The sequence below is a fragment of the Mytilus edulis genome, chromosome 8, assembly GCF_963676685.1.
Source record: "Mytilus edulis chromosome 8, xbMytEdul2.2, whole genome shotgun sequence".
Taxonomy (NCBI): Eukaryota; Metazoa; Mollusca; class Bivalvia; order Mytilida; family Mytilidae; genus Mytilus; species Mytilus edulis.
The window spans coordinates 61,320,416-61,341,102 of record NC_092351.1 but is presented as its reverse complement, the minus strand read 5'-3'; the positions used below and the strand labels follow the sequence as shown (position 1 = coordinate 61,341,102).

General features: G+C 32.6%; 1 protein-coding gene across 1 annotated transcript in view; it reads right to left on the bottom strand.

Moving 5' to 3' along the window:
• The window catches only part of LOC139486025 (anoctamin-7-like), an 80,337-nt gene that overhangs the window by 23,875 nt on the left and 35,775 nt on the right, over positions 1-20,687 (bottom strand). Inside the window, exons 12-16 of the mRNA XM_071270715.1 lie at positions 18,936-19,091; positions 16,915-16,951; positions 15,442-15,551; positions 10,224-10,360; positions 7,902-8,127 (exon numbers count right to left, since the gene is read on the bottom strand). Of these exons, the coding sequence (XP_071126816.1) occupies positions 7,902-8,127; positions 10,224-10,360; positions 15,442-15,551; positions 16,915-16,951; positions 18,936-19,091 (666 nt within the window). The remainder of the gene's footprint in view (positions 1-7,901; positions 8,128-10,223; positions 10,361-15,441; positions 15,552-16,914; positions 16,952-18,935; positions 19,092-20,687) is intronic.

Here is a 20,687-nt window from a genome sequence, read left to right as displayed (position 1 = left end):
ATTTCCATAAAATTTTGACAAAATATTTACTTTGAACTGTTGATAAAAATACAATAATTTCAAGAAAAATGAAACACACAATATACAGTAATAATTTCATTGGATATATAGCATTTTGACAAACACTAATTTTGAGCAAATGTCAATTGGCCCGTTCAGAATCTAAAGGACTATGGTTACATTTATTGTTCGTACCCCAAAATAAAAATAACGTCACGTCATTGGTTGGATTTCCATTGTTTCGAACGTTTTTAACCAATCACGACGTTTTGGTGTACATTTTGAAAAAATTACCCAGAATGCATTAGATTCTGAAATGGTGAATTAGAGTACAACCCCACAACATTGGAAACTAGAGCCTATTGCTATACACTAAAATCTTTAATCAAGGTCAAATGTCAGGGGAAAAAATGTGGTCAATTAAAGAGATTATTGCATCCTCTCCTTTAATAATCAAAGCACGAAAGCGCTGTAAATGCAGTTAATTACAGGTTGTGTGTATTTCTAGTTCAGTTATATCATTATCTTCCATAGAACAGAGGTGGTTTGTAGTATTTAAGATTTAGAGTTCTCTTGTACCTAGTTCACCTATATCTATAGTCTACTGTTTACAGTATATTTTCTGTACTTCGCCATGAAATACATTTTAAAGACATATAAGAACTTTTCCTTTTTAATATAAATAGACTATTTTTAATTATTGATTGTATACGCATATTCAATGACTCCCATCCTATGAAAAATAGTTCACAAAGATTGATTAGTCTCCATACTGTGTGTATTGCAAGAACATCAAGTAACATAATGGTAAATGTACATAGTAACATGTCAACTCTTTTGATGACCATACTTTTTCTACATACCTGCCAACTGTCAGTATTTGCGGAGGATTTCCCCCATGGAGGCTCCCAAATGGAAATTTTGTAAGAGCAATTTTGTCCACTATTTTAAAGAAACAATTAATTCGACAATGGTTATGAGCTTGTTAACGCACGAAGAAGCCAAAAAACCACTTTAGAATATATTTGAAGGCCCCCTTGAAGGTTTTGTAGGACTATAAGAACCATCTTTCACGTAAAACCCCCATGTGCATTTAGAAAAGTTGGCAGGTATGTTTCTAACTCCAAGCAAAATTATTTTCAGTATAAACATGATAAAGTAATCTACCGGTATGAATGAAAAAGGAGTTTTTAATTAAGGAACTGGTGGCCATAACAGCTGTCTCATTAGCATTTTAACCACTTCCCATATTTGCAATTAAGACAATAGAAGAAAATTATTCAACGCAAAAACAAAACTTACTATTAAATATGAAATTCTCTTTACGGTATGAGTTTTTCTCATTGTTTGAGATTGTACAGTAGTACCTGTAACCAAGGATCCGGAAATTTTTTCACCTAATTTCGGTCATTTTGGGATAACTTAAAAGTTGGTGCCCTTTTTAAACAAAGATTGTGTGTATGCTCATACAGTCATACTCGTAGCATCAACGAACTTGTTTAACTGTTGCATTGCATTTACTTCAGAAATTTCCCTACCATGTTCCGTAAAATCGATCTTGAGCAATAAAAGGAAGGCACCAGTTTAAAAATGAAATGATTTTAATGACTCAAAACGATAAATTTCTCAAACTTCGCTTATGTTTGTTTCGATTTTGAAGACAAAATTATAACCGGATGTTTTACGACAATAGTAAAACGACCAATTCCGGACTTATTTCCGGGATTAGTTTTGTTTATCAAATTCACAGGAAATCGTCGGCTTTTTAACTGTTTTACCTTTAATAGTGTTTGAATATTAATTATAATAGTTTAATTTAGCATGAAATCATTTTTAATTTACGATTTAGTGTCTAATTTGCGGAAGAGAATTTCAAGCATGCTTATTAGTAAACAAAGCACGTGTGTTTGTAGTGAAACAATATTTTGTTCTAGGTAAATTAATTTAATTTTAATTTAATTTTAAATCAGAATTGACAATTGTCTAAGCTGAGAAAAGTAATTAAATAATGCAGACAGTTGTTATGAACTTTTAATTTCTTTAAAATATTAGTTCTGAGCTCGTGATCAATAAAAAATTTAATTAAAAACACAGGTAAAGAGATTAGGGATCATTAGCCAATATTTCTTGGAGGCATTACTATAGTTATTAGGAGGGCCCTCAGGATTATAACACTTTACTGGAGTGGCAGTTTTATTACAGGAAAAGGATAATAACAAAAAATAAGTTCAAAATGGCGATTTAGACAATGTTAGAAACTCGATCTCAACGAAATGACATTGAATGACCATGATGACCGAAATTATTTCTGTAAAAAAATAAAATTTGTCCTAAATCCCAATTACTCATTTAGGACAAACTACTTTCAGTTTAGGTCAAGACTGGCATATATGACCGTTTCCGGACCCTTGCCTGTAACTGCTTATACCCATTTCTTATTCACTTTAGTTTGATAAACTCACTAAATATCATGTATATACATTGTACCACATCTCCTTATTTTTATCTGCATTACAATAATATGAACAATTGTGACACCACTTGACACCACTTTCATTTACTAGTATGCATCTTTTGGCAAAATACAAGTTCTAAAATGACACAATATATATTTATTTATATAAAAATAAAATTTAGTATACAACTCTTAACAGGTATAAAAAATGCACAGCTGTGTCATGATTTGTGAAATCTGTGCTGAAAACATAGGCATTGATGGTGTTTGAGTAATTCCATCTGTGAAGCTCAACATTAGCTCGTCTGAGTTGGTGGTGGACAGTTATAAATCCTTTCTGCAGGATGAATGACTTTTCAGGAAAACCAATTTCAAAAATCAAAACTTTCCTCTAGATTTCTCCTACAATATTCATCCAGTTTAGTTCTTTTGGTTTACAGGACACCGTCCTGATTTTTAATTTTGCAAACCATTCAGTCTCTTGCTTGCAAATGGTGCATGAAAATAGGATGGGAATGGCAGTAGACAAGTCTCTTTAAAGTGGGTTTGTGCCCTGAAAAAAAGTTTTATAACATTAGCTTTTTTGAAACTTGTTAAAAACTTGTGCAACACACATACCTAAATAACTATAACATAGAAGAGAGCATCATTCATGTCAATGTTTTGTTCCTGTTTACATTGTCATTGATATTTTTTCAGAAAGCCTGAGGCATAGCTCATGAATTCCTGTCATTACATCCTAAATTAACATAATTACTGCTAGAATAATTATCAGTATGATATACCTCTTGTAGGAAAACCTTATTATTGTAGCATTCACCAAAAAATCTCAAACAGATGACATTGAATCGTAATCCCAAAAATTATGACGTCTTCAATTACCACCACCACCCTTTTTTTTATTCTAAAACGGTAATTGCGGTTGCAAACAGACATTGGTTTAATTGCATGGCGATTATATAAATAACAGTATATATTTCTTAAAGAAAATTAAGTTTTTTACCAAGAATAGTTTCCTGAACGTACACTTTTATTGTACAGCCCTAGTCTTCAGTATATATAATTGTTGCATTCATTCAGAAATATTCAAACATCAACAAATGAACTTAAGGACAAGAAAACACTAGGTCTACATCAAGAGAAAAGATACGTACATACAACCCGTGTTTATGTGTATTTGTAAGAGAAATATATCTGGTTAAACGATGTATAAAGGAGGAAAAATTTGTAGATATTGCATTACGTTGCTTTCTACCTAAAATCACGTGGATATGTTTACATATTTAGACTTGACCCAGTATGACCTGTACCAGTGGTTGTAGGTCACCGCCGTCGTTTAAACACTAGACTACAGTCGTGTATAAGACAATAAAATGCTTAAGCCTGTACTATTTGTGTGAAGTGAATCTGTTTGTTCTGTACATTTAAATTGTTTTACCTGATATCTATCTGTTTCCTTCTCAATTCACTTTGTCTGTCAAATTCTTCGAGCTTCTTCAAAACATATGTATTACTGCGCCCGGAAGTGAAACTAGAGGCTCTCAAGAGCCTGTGTCGCTCACCTTGGTCTATGTGCATATTAACAATAAACACACATAAATTCATGACAAAATTGAGTTTTGGTGATGGTGATCAGTGATGTGTTTGTAGATCTTTCTTTACTGAATATTCTTGTTGCTACAATTATCTCTATCTATAATGAACTTGGACCAGTAATTACAGTGGAAAATATTTCCTTAAAATTTACAAAAATTTACAAAAATTTATGAAAATTGTTAACAATTGACTATAAAGAGCAATAACTCCTTAAGGGGTCAATTGACCATTTTGGTCTTATTGACTTATTTGTAGATCTTATTTTGCTGAACATTATTGCTATAATAATATTCAAGATAATAACCAAACTCTGCAAAATTTCCTTCAAATTACTTATTTCGGGGCAGCAACCCAACAACCCGTTGTCCGATTCATTTGATAGTTTCAGGGCAGATAGATTTTCACTTGATGAACGATTTTACTCCATGTCAGATTTGCTCTAAATGCTTTGGTTTCAGAGATATAAGTCAAAATCTACATTTCACCCCTATGTTCTATTTTTAGCCATGGCAGCCATCTTGGTTGGTTGGCCAGGTCACGCCACACATTTTTTAAACTAGATACCTCAAAGATGATTGTGGCCAAGTTTGGATTAATTTGGCCATGTAGTTTCAGAGGAGAAGATTTTTGTAATAGATTACTAAGATTTACTAAAAATGGTTAAAAATTGACTATAAAGGGCAATAACTCCTAAAGGGGTCAACTGAACATTTCGGTCATGTTGACTTATTTGTAAATCTTACTTTTTTGAACATTATTGCTGTTTACAGTTAATCTCTATCTGTAATAATATTCAAGATAATAACCAAAAACAGCAAAATTTCCTTAAAATTACCAATTCAGGGGCAGCAACCCAACAACAGGTTGTCTGATTCATCTGAACATTTCAGGGCAGGGAGAAATTGACCTGATAAACAATTTTACCCCATGTCAGATTTCCTCTAAATGCTTTGGTTTTTGAGTTATAAGCCAAAAACTGGATTTTACCCCTATGTTCTATTTTTAGCCATGGCAGCCATCTTGGTTGGTTGGCGGGGTCACGCCACACATTTTTTAAACTAGATACCCCAATGATGATTGTGGCCAAGTTTGGTTAAATTTGACCCAGTAGTTTCATTTTTGTAAAAGTTAACGACAACGGTCGACAGACAACGGACTCCGACGACGACGCCGGACGCCGGACGTCAAGTGATGGGAAAAGCTCACTTGGCCCTTTGGGCCAGGTGAGCTAAAAATTATGAGAAATACTCGTAAAATAATGCTATTTTCTATTTTGTGGAATCCATTTTGTTATATTTATTATATAAAGATTAAAAAAGTTACGATTAATTATGAATTTGCATATCATTATACGGAACGTTTATGAACTATTTTTCCATAGCTGTTAGTTGGTCATTTTGGCGGGAAATCATGTACACATACATGCGTAGATTGACTGGTACCCGATCGTTTTTTACACATATATCAAATAGCTAATGCCCGGAACGTAGTACCGGGAACCAGGATAATACGTAGACAACATACATAACTAATACCGAAATTGAAAACGCTTTATGGTTTCTCGTTCATAAACCGAATTCCACTTTGAATTATAGAAGATGCAATGTTAATCATGTTCAGTCGACCTTTCATTGTTATATCAACGTCTGAACTAATTAAACTAGAGGCTCTCAAGAGCCTGTGTCGCTCACCTTGGTCTATGTGCATATTATCAATGGACACAGATAAATTCATGACAAAATGGTGTTTTTGTGATGGTGATGTGTTTGTAGATCTTTCTTTACTGAACATTCTTGTTGCTATAATTATCTCTATCTATAATGAACTTGGCCCAGTAATTACAGTGGAAAATATTTCCTAAAAATTTACAAAAATTAACAAAAATTTATGAAAATTGTTAACAATTGACTATAAAGGGCAATAACTCCTTAAGGGGTCAATTGACAATTTTGGTCATGTTGACTTATCTGTAGATCTTATTTTGCTGAACATTATTGCTGTTTACAGTTTATCTCTATCTATAATAATATTCAAAATAATAACCAAAATCTGCAAAATTTCCTTAAAATTACTAATTTGGGGGCAGCAACCCAACAACAGGTTGTCTGATTTGTCTGAAAATTTCAGGGCAGATAGATCTTGACCTGATAAACAATTTTACCCAGTCAGATTTGCTCTAAATGCTTTGGTTTCAGAGATATAAGCCAAAATCTACATTTCCCCTCTATGTTCTATTTTTAGCCATGTCAGCCATCTTGGTTGGTTGGACGGGTCACGCCACACATTTTTTTAAACTAGATACCCCAATAATGATTGTGGCCAAGTTTGGTTAAATTTGGCCCAGGAGTTTTAGAGGAGAAGATTTTTGTAAAAGATTACAAAAATTTACGAAAAATTGGTCAAAATTAAATATAAAGGGCAATAACTCCTTAAGGGGTCAACTGATAATTTTGGTCATGTTGACTTATTTGTCGATCTTACTTTGCTGAACATTATTGCTGTTTACAGTTTATCTCTTTCTATAATAATATTCAAGATAATAACCAAAATCTGCAAAATTTCCTTCAAATTACTTATTTCGGGGCAGCAACCCAATAACCGGTTGTCCGATTCATTTGAAAGTTTCAGAGCTGATAGATTTTTACTTGATGAACAAATTTACCTCATGTCAGATTTGCTCTAAATGCTTTGGTTTCAGAGATATAAGCCAAAATCTACATTTCACCCCTATGTTCTATTTTTAGCCATGGCGGCCATCTTGGATGGTTGGCCGGGTCACGCCACCAATTTCTAAACTAGTTACCCCAAAGATGATTGTGGCCAAGTTTGGATTAATTTGGCCATGTAGTTTCAGAGAAGAAGATCTTTGTAATAGATTACTAAGATTTACGAAAAATGGTTAAAAATTGACTATAAAGGGCAATAACTCCTAAAGGGGTCAACTGACCATTTCGGTCATGTTGACTTATTTGTAAATCTTACTTTGCTTAACATTATTGCTGTTTACAGTTTATCTCTATCTATAATAATATTCAAGATAATAACCAAAAACATCAAAAGTTCCTTAAAATTACCAATTCAGGGGCAGCAACCCAACAACGGGTTGTCCGATTCATCTGAAAATTTCAGGGCAGATAGATCTTGACCTGATAAACAATTTTACCCCCCATGTCAGATTTGCTCTAAATGCTTTGGTTTTTGAGTTATAAGCCAAAAACTGCATTTTACCCCTATGTTCTATTTTTAGCCATGGCGGCCATTTTGGTTGGTTGGCCGGGTCACGCCACACATTTGTTAAACTAGATACCCCAATGATGATTGTGGCCATGTTTGGTTTAATTTGGCCCAGTAGTTTCAGAGGAGAAGATTTTTGTAAAAGTTGACGACGACGGACGCAGGACGACGATGGACGACGGACGACGACTGACGCCGGACGCAAAATGATGGGAAAAGCTCACTTGGCCCTTCGGGCCAGGTGAGCTAAAAATCTTTAGATGTCAGATAACACTCGAAATTGACCCGACCTCTTTCCACACGGAATACAAATAATGATAGTATGTAATCAGGTTGACTGCTTATAATGCAAAATACACATTAATAACAAGTTTTTTAAAACGAACAATACACACTGATCGTTTCTTTATTCCCCAATGTAAATGAAAGAAACAAAAACCATATCATACCATAAAAAGAAGAGGAGAAAATTGAACATTTCTGGATCTATTTCTGGCCAAAAGACCCCCTACATAGATTAGTTGGACGTTGCGTATGAAAAGATGTACCTCATGACTTGAAAGTCAGGCCTTAAAGCACTGCCTTTAAAAAATCTTTTTAATTAAGATATACTTACCATCAGAAAACCATACTGAAGTATCTTCTCTGTATATTCACTTAGAGTAAAGTCATCTAAAACAGGCTTTAATCTTTCATTTTCTACATAATCAAAGGTCATTTTCTTATCTTCATCAGCTAATGCCTCTTCATCGGTTACTTTATTTTGACAACATTGACAACAATCACAATATCTGTAACGGCAACACCAATTTGGACGGTTACGCCACCATTTTCTTAAGGTCCTACAAAAAATTATAACAGATGATAAGAGAAGGTAGCAAATAATAGCTATCAATTGACCTTGCCTATTAAATTTATAGCTATAAATTCCCGTTGTCTATTAAATTCATCATGTTCATAGCTTCAAATTCCCCTTGCCAAGAAAAAGTGAAAAGATACAAAGAGGGCAATCAAAGCCATAAATCACAGAAAGACAGACATCATCATTGACAAGTGAAAGTAGAATTGTCTGCTGAGTATTACAAATACCCCCACTTTCACATTTTACTTGCCCTCAAATATTTCTGTTATTGAATGCATTTTCACAGGCATATTAATTTAGATTTATATGCTAATCGTTTTATACCAATTTCTATTCTAATCTTTCTACCAATCACAAACATATCAAACTCCTCATTTTGAACATATATTTGGCTATACGGTAATAAAAATTTATAAAAAGATATACAAATTTGTATATGGGTGCAGTTTCTAAGTTCAAAGGTTTATAACTTTTAAAAGAGAAATATCAACTTTATATTAAGGTGTTCCACTATACAAAGTTTTCTGAAAAATTGATGAAAATTTTTCCATCTTTTCCAGTTATAAAGTGAACTTTGGACAAAACATCCTGGTCATTTCAAATTATCATGTGGTCTATTATAGACAGGATACCGAAGATTTTTTTTCTTTGAAAAGTCTATCTCTAACAACATATGAGCATTCTCTCCATGATCCATTAAAATTCATCATAAATTCCTGATCCCTGATAAGTCTTAGTCCAGTATTCCTGCAAAAATAAAAGGCCCAATCCCAACGTCCTGAAAAATGTCATACCCCCTCATGTATGGACAAAAGAAACTATTGCATGAAATTCCCATGATAAATTATTCATAAAAGTAAGAGAACTCAAACAATTACAGAAATTGAGTCACTCATACATTCCTCTCCTGTCTGCAGAGATAAACTTACGGTTAAATAATATTTTTGAGGAATTAGATATACTTACGATTAAATAATATCTTTAAGGAATTAGATATACTCACTGTAAAATAATATCTTGGAGGAATTAGATATACTCACTGTAAAATAATATCTTGGAGGAATTAGATATACTCACTTTTAAATAATATCTTTGAGAAATTAGATATACTCACTATAAAATAATATCTTTAAGGAATTAGATATACTCACTGTAAAATAATATCTTTGAGGAATTAGATATACTCACTGTAAAATAATATCTTGGGGGAATTTGATACTCACTGTAAAATAATATCTTGGGAGGAATTACATATACTCACTGTAAAATAATATCTTGGAGGAATTAGATATACTCACTGTAAAATAATATCTTTAAGGAATTAGATATACTCACTGTAATATAATATCTTTAAGGAATTACACATACTCACTGTAAAATAATATCTTGGAGGAATAAGATATACTCACTGTAATATAATATCTTTAAGGAATTACACATACTCACTGTAAAATAATATCTTGGAGGAATTAGATATACTCACTGTAAAATAATATCTTGGAGGAATTAGATATACTCACTGTAAAATAATATCTTGGAGGAATAAGATATACTCACTGTAAAATAATATCTTGGGTGAATTTGATATACTCGCGGTAAAATAATATCTTGGAGGAATTAGATATACTCACTGTAAAATAATATCTTGGGGGAATAAGATACACTCACTGTAAAATAACATCTTGGAGGAATTAGATATACTCACTGTAAAAAAATATCTTGGAGGAATTAGATATACTCACTGTAAAATAATATCTTGGAGGAATTAGATATACTCACTGTAAAATGATATCTCAGAGGAATAAGATATACTCACTGTAAAATGATATCTTGGAGGAATAAGATATACTCACTGTAAAATAACATCTTGGGGGAATTTGATACTCACTGTAAAATAATATCTTGGGAGGAATTAGACATACTCACTGTAAAATAATATCTTTAAGGAATTAGATATACTTACGGTAAAATAATATCTTTAAGGATTTAGATATACTCACTGTAAAATAATATCTAATGGAGGAATTAGATATACTCACTGTAAAATAATATCTTTGAGGAATTAGATATACTTACGGTAAAATAATATCTTTAAGGAATTTTGGGAACGGTTTAATGAGCATGAGAACCATCACTTGGAATGACAACTGAGACATACAGGTATCGGAGCATGCATCATAATAATCATCTCCTCTACCAAATATCTCAAATTTCTGAAAAATAATTATGTAATATCAAAATATTATTGTTATTATTGCTATTACACTTATTCTTGTGAATACACTGTCTCTTGCAGAATACTGTGGATTCATTTATTTTCTGTGATTGAGGGAAATTAAATTTCCTAAATGCTTGCTGTTGTGGTTTTGCTAATGATAATGAATTGGTGTTTTAATGTCCAGTGGCAAATTTCACATGTACAGTGAATTCATTATAAATCGTGGGATACCAATTTTCATGGATTTCTTTGCTTCAGGTGAACCACAAATTTAAATGTTCAACTATTACAATTTTTCTATAGGCTTGAATGCAGACTTTCGCAAAACCACAGAATCAAATATCCACAAATATGAAAGTTTCTCAATCCACAAAAATTGGTTATGAATCCACAGTATATCAGCTGGTCCTAAACAATAATGTATACTAGATCAGCACAATAGCATCACACTTAACTCCCAAAAGATACTAATGAACCAAAATTTAAAATTCAAAAATTTAAAAAACAATCAAGACTAAATACATGGGCTAGAGGTTCCTGACTTGGGACAGGGGCAAAAATGCGGCAGGGTTAAACATTTTTTGTGAGATCTGAACCCTCCTCGTTACCTCAATCCAAAGTAAATTGACCACGAATGAGTGAGTAGGTGGGGCTAAATAATCTCCATGGAAATGAGATGTGCCAATACTAATAAAACTGCATACTAATATCAGTGACATACCATTCTTGGCTCCCTTAAAACTGACCTAATTACAAACTTTAACAAATTAGTGATGCAGCCAAAAACAGCACACTTAAAGGGAAATCACACTATTTATACTACTAATAATAATTTATTGAAATGTTGCATGCAGACAGATCATACTTATTACAACATTTTAGACGAAAAAAAAATTGGGGTCACCGATGTTGTTTTCGAGATATGACGTCATCAAAAAGTAAAGAATCGCGTTATACCAAAATATAGAAATAGCGCTTTAAGTCGCTAATTGAAGGCGAAATTATTGAAAAACGATCTTTAACTGGTATAACTAAAACATTCAATTGTAACTTTTACCTTATGCACATTTATTTTTCTCAGTTTCCTTATTTTTCAAGGCCTTTGAACATTTCCCGCCATTTTTAATTTCTATTTATTATAGATTTTTCTTGAAATAAACAAAATCTACTAATGTGTTTTCCTTCAAACTTCTGCATAAGTTGCAGCTTCAGGGGAGATTTTAAAAGCATAAATAAAAAAAGGGGGTCACCGATGTTTTAAATCCGCTAAAACGGAAATAATCTTATTATCGATTTTTGGCGGGAACTATTAATATAACAAACGCTCAGAGAACGACGTTGCTAACATAGAAGCATTTCTTGTAATGCTTGAAACTATTGGGTTGACTTAAACCTTTTCACTACAAAATATAATAATATTTTGGCAAGGTATTTCGATTATTAATTGATATTTTTATCAATCTATAGAAACGGTAACATTACATACAGTTTATTATAAAGTAATTGTCAAAGTTGAAGTCATCTGAATCTTTAATTGCATTTGTTGTATAGGGAAAACGAATGTCTGCCTCAAGCCGTATTAAAAATAATTTACGGATCCGTATTTACAGATTTAGAATCTTCTACTTCAGAATACTGAGGGTATCCGGGCTGAAAAGTAACACGTTCCACATGTTCCATTTAGACTACAAACAGACTAAATTCACTAACTTGTACATTCGCATTAGATAAAACCTGAAATTATTAAAAATCCACAAACTCGGCACTTTTAAAAAAGCCCTTAACGACACCATTTTCAGAAGAAATTTAAAATTGGTTAACATTTCCGTAATTACATAACACTCCATAATCGCACCAACGTTAGTTCGACTTTTAGTGAAATTTTGAGTTAAAGTTCGAGTTTTATTTTGATTTCGAACATTTATTCCAGTACGAGTTCTAGTCAAAGCTCGAGTTACACTTAAACACTTCCGAGTTATGCTGTTAGATAGAGTAAAAATTCTGGTAAGAGTTAAAATTTTGAGATCCGATGAAATTAAGAGTAAAATTGCAGTTTCTATTTTCAGTGGGTGCACCTCCTTTTCTTTAAATGTATATTCTTTTATTACATTTATCTTTTATTACGGTATATGTACTTTTTTTTGCCAATACTGATCAATAATAGTTAATTTGAAAATAACTGATTGAATCTGTGTGCCAATTAAAGTACTCTCTGCTATATCATATTGGCCATTTTTTTCTCTCAAAAGAACCAAAGAATCAAGTGCTAATCAGCTACCTATGTATTAAACAAACTGGTTGACCTTTTCAGTCATGGTTGGAATCCGACAAACTCACTATATCACTGTCTACAGCCAAGTGATCTGAACACGAACCTACATCTGAACTATCATTACTTGTTTTGGTTTTTTTTTTCTCCATTGTTTTCTTGAATTTTGCAAAACTTTCAGTGGCAAATATTACATAAACATCAGCAAAAAACATTTGTCTATATGAGTGGAATATTCTTTCACCAGACGAACCATTGCTGTGTTGGTTACTATTTAGCAGTACTCTTAAGACATGTAACTCTACATAAATACATGTGTGTGTGTGTGTGTTAAATATTTCTATTGATGTAGACTTTTAAAGCCAAATGAATAGTACGTGTATACGCTCGTTTACGGGACGTATTATGGTATATCGTTGTCCGTCTGCCCGTCCGTCGTCATCATGTCGGACGCTTTAACCAATTGACATAAAACTTTGGTGAAATGTTTATATCTATTAACGTGAGCTCCCTTTCGTTTTTTATGAATTTTAGATTTTATGTTTCCGAGTTATAGGGTTTTATTCATTATAAAAGGGAGATTTTTCCGTTTTCGGACAACAACTCAATATTGCTTTCAGCAGTTCTCATGAAACTTTGGTGAATTGTTCCTATCTATTGATGTAAGCTCCCTTTAGAATTTTATAGATTTTCGATTTTACGTTTCCGAGATATGGGGTTTTATTCATTAAAAAAAAGGGGGGGATTTTCCAGTTTTTGTACGTTAACTCTAAAATGCGTTCACCAATTATCATACAACTTTGATGAATTATTTATATCTGTTGATGTAAATTCCATTTTGATTTTCATAAATTTCTAATATGACATTGAGAACTAATGAATCTCTCTGAAATTGTACCACAAGGTTTCATATCACAAATGAAAGGCTAAAATTGAGTTTGGGTTCATATAATTGCTCCAAACGTTCAGGAATTAGAGGCCAAAATAAGCATTTTACTAGTTGTTTTACTATTTGACAACAACTTGTGTTTAAGTGTATGGATCTATCTAAAAATGCACTACAAGGTTCCATACCACAAAGGGAAGGCCTGGGGGGGGGGGGGGGGGTCATATGTCGTACAATAGTTTTTTAAGACCTTCGACCACATATATTTTGTGTCAGAAACCTATATTATATCAAAAATTTGATGATCACAATCCAAACCCAGACAGTATCAAGCTTGAATATTGTGTCCAAACGTGCCCAAACTGTTCATGGTTCAACATCTGCAAGCGTATCAGGCTGCTCTCAGCGAAGCATTTTATTGTTGTTGTTGTAGTTAATCAATAGTACCAAAATATAAAACTAGGCATAGTGTTTGATATTCCCAGATTATTTGACGTCTATAGCGGCCTTATTTTTAACTTGCTGGTCCTACAGTGCGTTAACGACAGTTTGAAGAAATACAACAAAACATGATTTATTTTTGTGCCAAAATTATGTCAGCCGTTAGCCCGAACAAACTTTAGGCATTAAAGAAAGATTGAGCAACATGTACAATATAATACGGTGCTAGATTTTCTTTGAGTTCGACAGCCAGCAACCGATGTAAAGTTTTGGATGATTTTCAACTAGCCTTATTTTATTAACGTTTAATATTTCAATTTTATTAACGTTTAATATTTCAAAAGACATGACTACTAGATACGAATAACTCATTTCCATGCTCAACCTCCCCCCCCCCCCCCCCCCCCCCAAAAAAAAAAAGTAAGAGGCGTAAGATGTCAAAGGAACATTTGGGAAAGATGGACGACACTTTGATAATTTCTGTCGTCACATGTGAAATAAATAACGATTTCAAATAGCACTTCAAACATAATTTGCGTCCAGTGGCAAACTTTCGGGGCCTATTATAGCTGACTATGCGGTATGGGCTTTGCTCATTGTTGAAGGCCGTACGGTGACCTATAGTTGTTAATGTCTGTCTCATTTTGGTCTTTTGTGGATAGTTGTCTCATTGGCAATCATACCACATCTTCTTTTTTATATATTAATGCATATTCAGAACTAGAACATATTAATGTTGACCCTACTTTGTATTTACCCGATAGGCTGAGCCAGATAAATACAAATATGAAATGAGATTTTTGATGAATCATTTACATATAGTATAGAAGATTATAGTTATGACGTTTCCTGCATGTGATATGAAAAAAATGAAAATCGAAACTTAGTGTTCTTATTTACAACACTCTGATGAACAGAATACTACAGATTCCGGAAGCTGTACGCTAACCTGCTGTTACTCTTGATCTATTAATATCCCCTCCCCCCCCCCCCCCCCCTGGATAGAGGGTCATTCATTTATTAATATTTAGTTTATGTTACCAATATTTTTTATTCTTTATATTTTAGCACCTCATCATTCTCTAATCTGTTCTTCTTTTTTTTTTGCCTTTTATTCTGCAGTATTTACCCATTATTCTGTATTCCGTAAACCCCATTACAATCAGACCCTTCCTTATGGACACATATTTTAATTTAATTATAACAGTTGTAAAAAACATGATATGTTCATTATCATTTTCCTGCTTTAGTGTAAGTAAACGTCCCTTTGAGTGGCTCGCTATTTTATAAATTGGCAACCTTTGCGACGGACTCGAAAACGGCGACGTCATAATACAGTCACGACACTATAGCGGCGCCGAGAGCGATGCGTATAAACAATAGTGTGATTTCCCTTTAAGTCAGCCTCTTTATCAAGGCAAGACAAAAATTCCTTATAATGTACAATGTAGTTGTATAAATTTGAGCATTAAAAACATACCCCTCTAAAGAATGCTATATAAAAACAGGAAGCATATGTGTTGGCAAACTGGAACGCAAAAACCTTGATTATCAAAGCATCTTCATATCTACTCTGTGTTCTGTGGTTCTCTGTAAAATATAAATGTATGATATATAATTAAAGAACAAATATGAAACTAGATGTGTCAGAAAGACACAAATGGCCTCACTTGCAGAAAGAGCTTGAAGCCATCCTTAGAAGTGAAAATTTGAGAATGAAACTCTTTATAACTGTTATTTTCATAAAATTTTCGAAGTCCAAATCCAGTGTTTTCAACACAAATCAGCGGAGCCAAACTAAACGCAAACTCAATCTGAAACTCATCATAGTTAACTCACATACTAAAAAACAGCTTAACATGTGAAGGCGTTTGGAAAAAAGTCTGTATAACTGTTATTTTCACGATTTTTTCCATAGTCCTGAATTTCGGCAAAAATCAGTAGAGTGGATCCAAACCAACACTCAGTCTGTAACTCATCATAGTACCAGACTCATGTCTCTTGTGGAGAGTTGTCTCATTGGCAATCATACAACATCTTCTTTTTTATATTAATTCACATATGAAAATCAGCTCAATATTTAAATGCGTTTTGAAAATATTAGTCAGTATAACTGGGTTTTTTCATGAAATTTTAAAAGTCCAAAGCCCGTCTTTTCAGCAAAAGTCAGAGGATCGGAATTAAACATAAACTCAATCTGTAACTCATCATAGTAAACTCACATACTAAAAGTCAGCTCCATATGTGAAGGTTCATATTGTTGCAAATATTTTTCCAAATACCGTAAATTCAGAAATTTATTTTTGAGAGGTTTTTATTAATGTGAAAACTGCAATTGTGTTAATACAGCAATAATAAGAAATCTCATTATTGTGTCCAATTTATATCTGTATGTAATTTTTATATGAAGTCACGATAACTAATCTCACATTTTTGTCCTTTTTTCAAAATCCCAAATATAAGTGCAAATAATAATTTCTCAATTTATAGCAAAGTAATTATAAGTGATGATGGAAATCAAAAATTCATAACTGCTTGTTACTGCTTACCTACATCAAAACCTGCCCTTTCCATTATATTTGCAAAGACAGGGATACAGTTTGTCAAACCTTAGAGTTGTATCCCTTTGAAATAGTTCTTAAATTTGAAAATTACTCTTTGTTTTATCTGCTGTATTATTTCACAATTTGTTAACCAGAGCCTTTATAGTTTTCTACATGAAATGAGTTTAAAATTTTGCTCATTGCTGAAGTCCTTAGAGTGACCTGTAGTTGTTTACATCCTTGCCTTTGGAGCTTGGTAGTATAGTTGTCTCATTGACAATCATATCATTTCTCCTTATTCAATGTCAACCTTAAATACTCCAGTCAGCTACACTTAAAAGATAAAAAAAAATAAATGCCTGCTTTAAATTTACCCAGAATGCATTATACACAACAAGAAAATCACTTACCCCAATCTGTCAATATCACAGCTAACTTGTCATAAAACTGCAAATTGAAATATTTAAAACCTTTATAGATAGATTGATATTTTTATTTTTAAGTACAACTTTGTACATGTGACACAAAAACACAGCCAAAAATATGAACATGGAAAAAAGAAATAAAATAAAATATACGAAATACGTATTTGACAAAGTTATATATCAATATACTAAATAAATAAATGATTGGGAATACGTTAAAGTAATAAAAAGTCAAGAGAATTTCAGAACGCAATTTGGTTCCGAACAATATCTATCACGCTTTGTGCATGCAGACTCCACGCGGCCTTCACGTGATTTTACTATTTTTAGAATAATTGCATAGTAACCAAATGCACTAGATTCAACCTTTACTAATTATGCATTATTTTTGACCTGGTCTTGATTAATGTCCTATGATAAGAACCCATGCAGCTTTCACCTGATTCTCTATTTATAGAAAAATGTCAGAGTAACCTGTCCATATGAACTTGATTGATTCTTATCATGTTATTTATAAGGAGCGCCTAAATAAATATCTTATTAACAGAATTTGTAGTGTCAGAAGTTATATTAATTTATTTATGGCATCTTAAACTGTAAATGCATACTATACGCTGTTATACCCCAATATAAAAAATAGAGGCTAATAGGGTGGTAAAGTATAAAGAAATTTAAACAAAATAATTAAACAAAAATAAAGAATACAGACCAATGACATGATAATGGGAAGAATACAGAAATTCGCGACTTCCATCGAAACACTCTTTAAGCAACAGTTGCTATTAGCTCATTGGTGAAGGTCGAAAATGCTTCATTTTACATATTTTTTAAAGCAACTTCTAAATATAATGCATTTGGTTTCGCTCATTGTTGAAGGCCGTAAATGCTTCACTTTTCATATTTTTTAAACAAATTCTAACTAAATATAATGCATTTGATTTTTCTCATTGTTGAAGGACCGTAAATGCTTCACTTTTCAAATTTTGCTGTGTCCATATCAACGGCAGCCATTTTGACCTTTTTCAAAAGAAATGTCAAAAACATTTCACTTAAGTCTAATATTCTGTCAGAACATGCTACTTTTACGTTGTTCCCCTAAAGGTTTCACTTTTTTTGCTGCATGCAAACTCCAAGCAGCCTTCACTTGATTTTCAGAATTTTGAGATTGAAAAATCCCGATGTATCCGAGTATTTAAGAACAATCCCGAAACAACCGAATGAACTTTCGTCAGGCTTTATTATATATCAATATACTAAATAAATAAATGATTGGGAATACGTTAAAGTAATAAAAAGTCAAGAGAATTTCAGAACGCAATTTGGTTCCGAACAATATCTATCACGCTTTGTGCATGCAGACTCCACGCGGCCTTCACGTGATTTTACTATTTTTAGAATAATTGCATAGTAACTAAATGCACTAGATTCAACCTTTACTAATTATGCAACATTTTCGAATAATTCTCTAGAAAATATTTCAATAGGTTCTAAAATTTATATTGTAAATATACACACTGCAGTTATTAATAGATAAATAAAAAAATAACTTGTACCCTTTAATACATCCAATCACAGCGTTCTTAAGTTGACTTCCTACATGTACGCCCTGTCTTGGGTACACAAAAGGCCAACCTAATGCTGGGAAAATGTAATACTACCGTTTTCCCTATACATCAAACATCATGAAATTGAATATTTTGTCCAGAACTATACGAATGAAAATTATAATAGATCCAAATTTTATTCAGATTGTACTATAAAGAAACCAAAGTTTTTTTTCCGATTTATTTACATAAACTTATTAAATCAGCTGCAGCATTACTATTATATGTAGACCTTCATTACATAAAACAATGGAAATAACATTGTATATTGATATAAACGATAAAACTTGTAATAAAATAAATAAAGGTTCCAGTTTAGCATTGGATTTCTAAAGCAAGTGATTGAAACACTAATTAAATATCTTAATTAAAACTTAAAAAAATAGATTAAAGTAAACCAACCTTTCCAAGTATTAAAATAGAAACACCATTCATTACAGATGAAAAGACAGTGGTCAGTATTAGACATTCTATTGCAGACATTCCTGGACATACTTTTACACTCACAATAACTCGATACGAAATAACACCAGCAACACAAGCAAATACTACTAATATCTGTAAAATATACAATATTCTTTATCATATATGCATGTTTATAACAAGAATGTGTCCACAGTACAAGGATGCCCCACTCGCACTATCATTTTCTATGTTTAGTGGACCGTGAAATTGGGAATAAATTCTCTAATTTGGCATTAAAATTAGAATGATCTTATCAAAGGGAACATGTATACTAAGTTTCAAGTTGATTGGACTTCAACTTCATCAAAAACTACCTTGACCAAAAACTTTAACCTGAAGCGGGACAGACGGACGGACGAACGAACGGACGGACGGACAGACGGACAGACGGACGGACGAACGAACAGACGGACGAACGGACACACAGACCAGAAAACATAATGCCCCTCTACTATCGTAGGTGGGGCATAAAAAATAACTACTATGGATTTATTATCATTCTTGGGGTACCAGTTTTCATGGTTTCGTGGGTAAAGGTAAAATTTAAATGTACAATGAATAATCAATTTTCTATAGGCATGTTTGCAGACTTTGGAAAATCCATAAAATCAAATATCCATGAGCACAATTTTTCCTTAATCCATGCCAATTGGTACCCAGGAAAAATAAATGAATCAACAGTTAAAAAATTGGTTGCAATCAAATACCATGATTTGCCAGTAAAATAAAACCTATAATTTCACTCCTTTGATGTCATAAAAACGAGAGACCTTATTCTGTATGTGCCTGTCCCAAGTCAGGAGCCTGTAATTCAGTGGTTGTCATTTGTTGCTGTATATCATATTTGTTTTTGGTACATTAATTTGTACATAAATCAGGCCATTAGTTTTCATTTGAATTGTTTTACATTTGTCTTCTCTTGGCTATTTATAGCTGACTATGCGGTATGAGTTTTGCTCATTGTTGAAGGCTGTATGGTGATCTATATTTGTTAACATCTATGTTATTTGGTCTCTGGTGGAGAGTTGTCTCATTGGTAATTATACCACATCTTCTTATTTTTATATTTATCAACATGTACCGGGTATTCCCATCCAGATATTTAACATAGATTTCAAAAGGAAACATGCATCCCAAATAAAACAAGAGTGCACATGCTGAAATGTCTTGCCTGCTTTACTAACCATGATTGATTTAATGTTGACAGTCTTAAAAATAAAGATTTTACTACAAGTATCACATGAGCTTAACATTATCATTAATCTATGACAATAAAGTCAAGGTCAGACAAACCCTGGCAGACAGACATGTACACCTCACAACCATTCCATACACCAGATATAGTTGTCCTTTTGCTTAAAGTATCAAAGAAACAAACCAAACCATGAAAACTTAACATTAACCAATGAACCATGAATATGAGGTCAAGGTCAGATGATACATTACAGACAGACATGTTCACCTTACAATCATTCCTTGCACCAAATATAGTTAACCTATTGCTTATAGTATCTAAGAAACAGACTTAACAAGGAAATTTAACTTTGACCAATGAACCATGAAAATGACCTTACAATCATTATATGCATCAAATATAGTTGACCTATTTATTGCTTATAATATCTTAGAAACAGACTTAATCAGGAAAATTAAATATTGAACATGAACCATGAAAATGAGGTGAAGGTC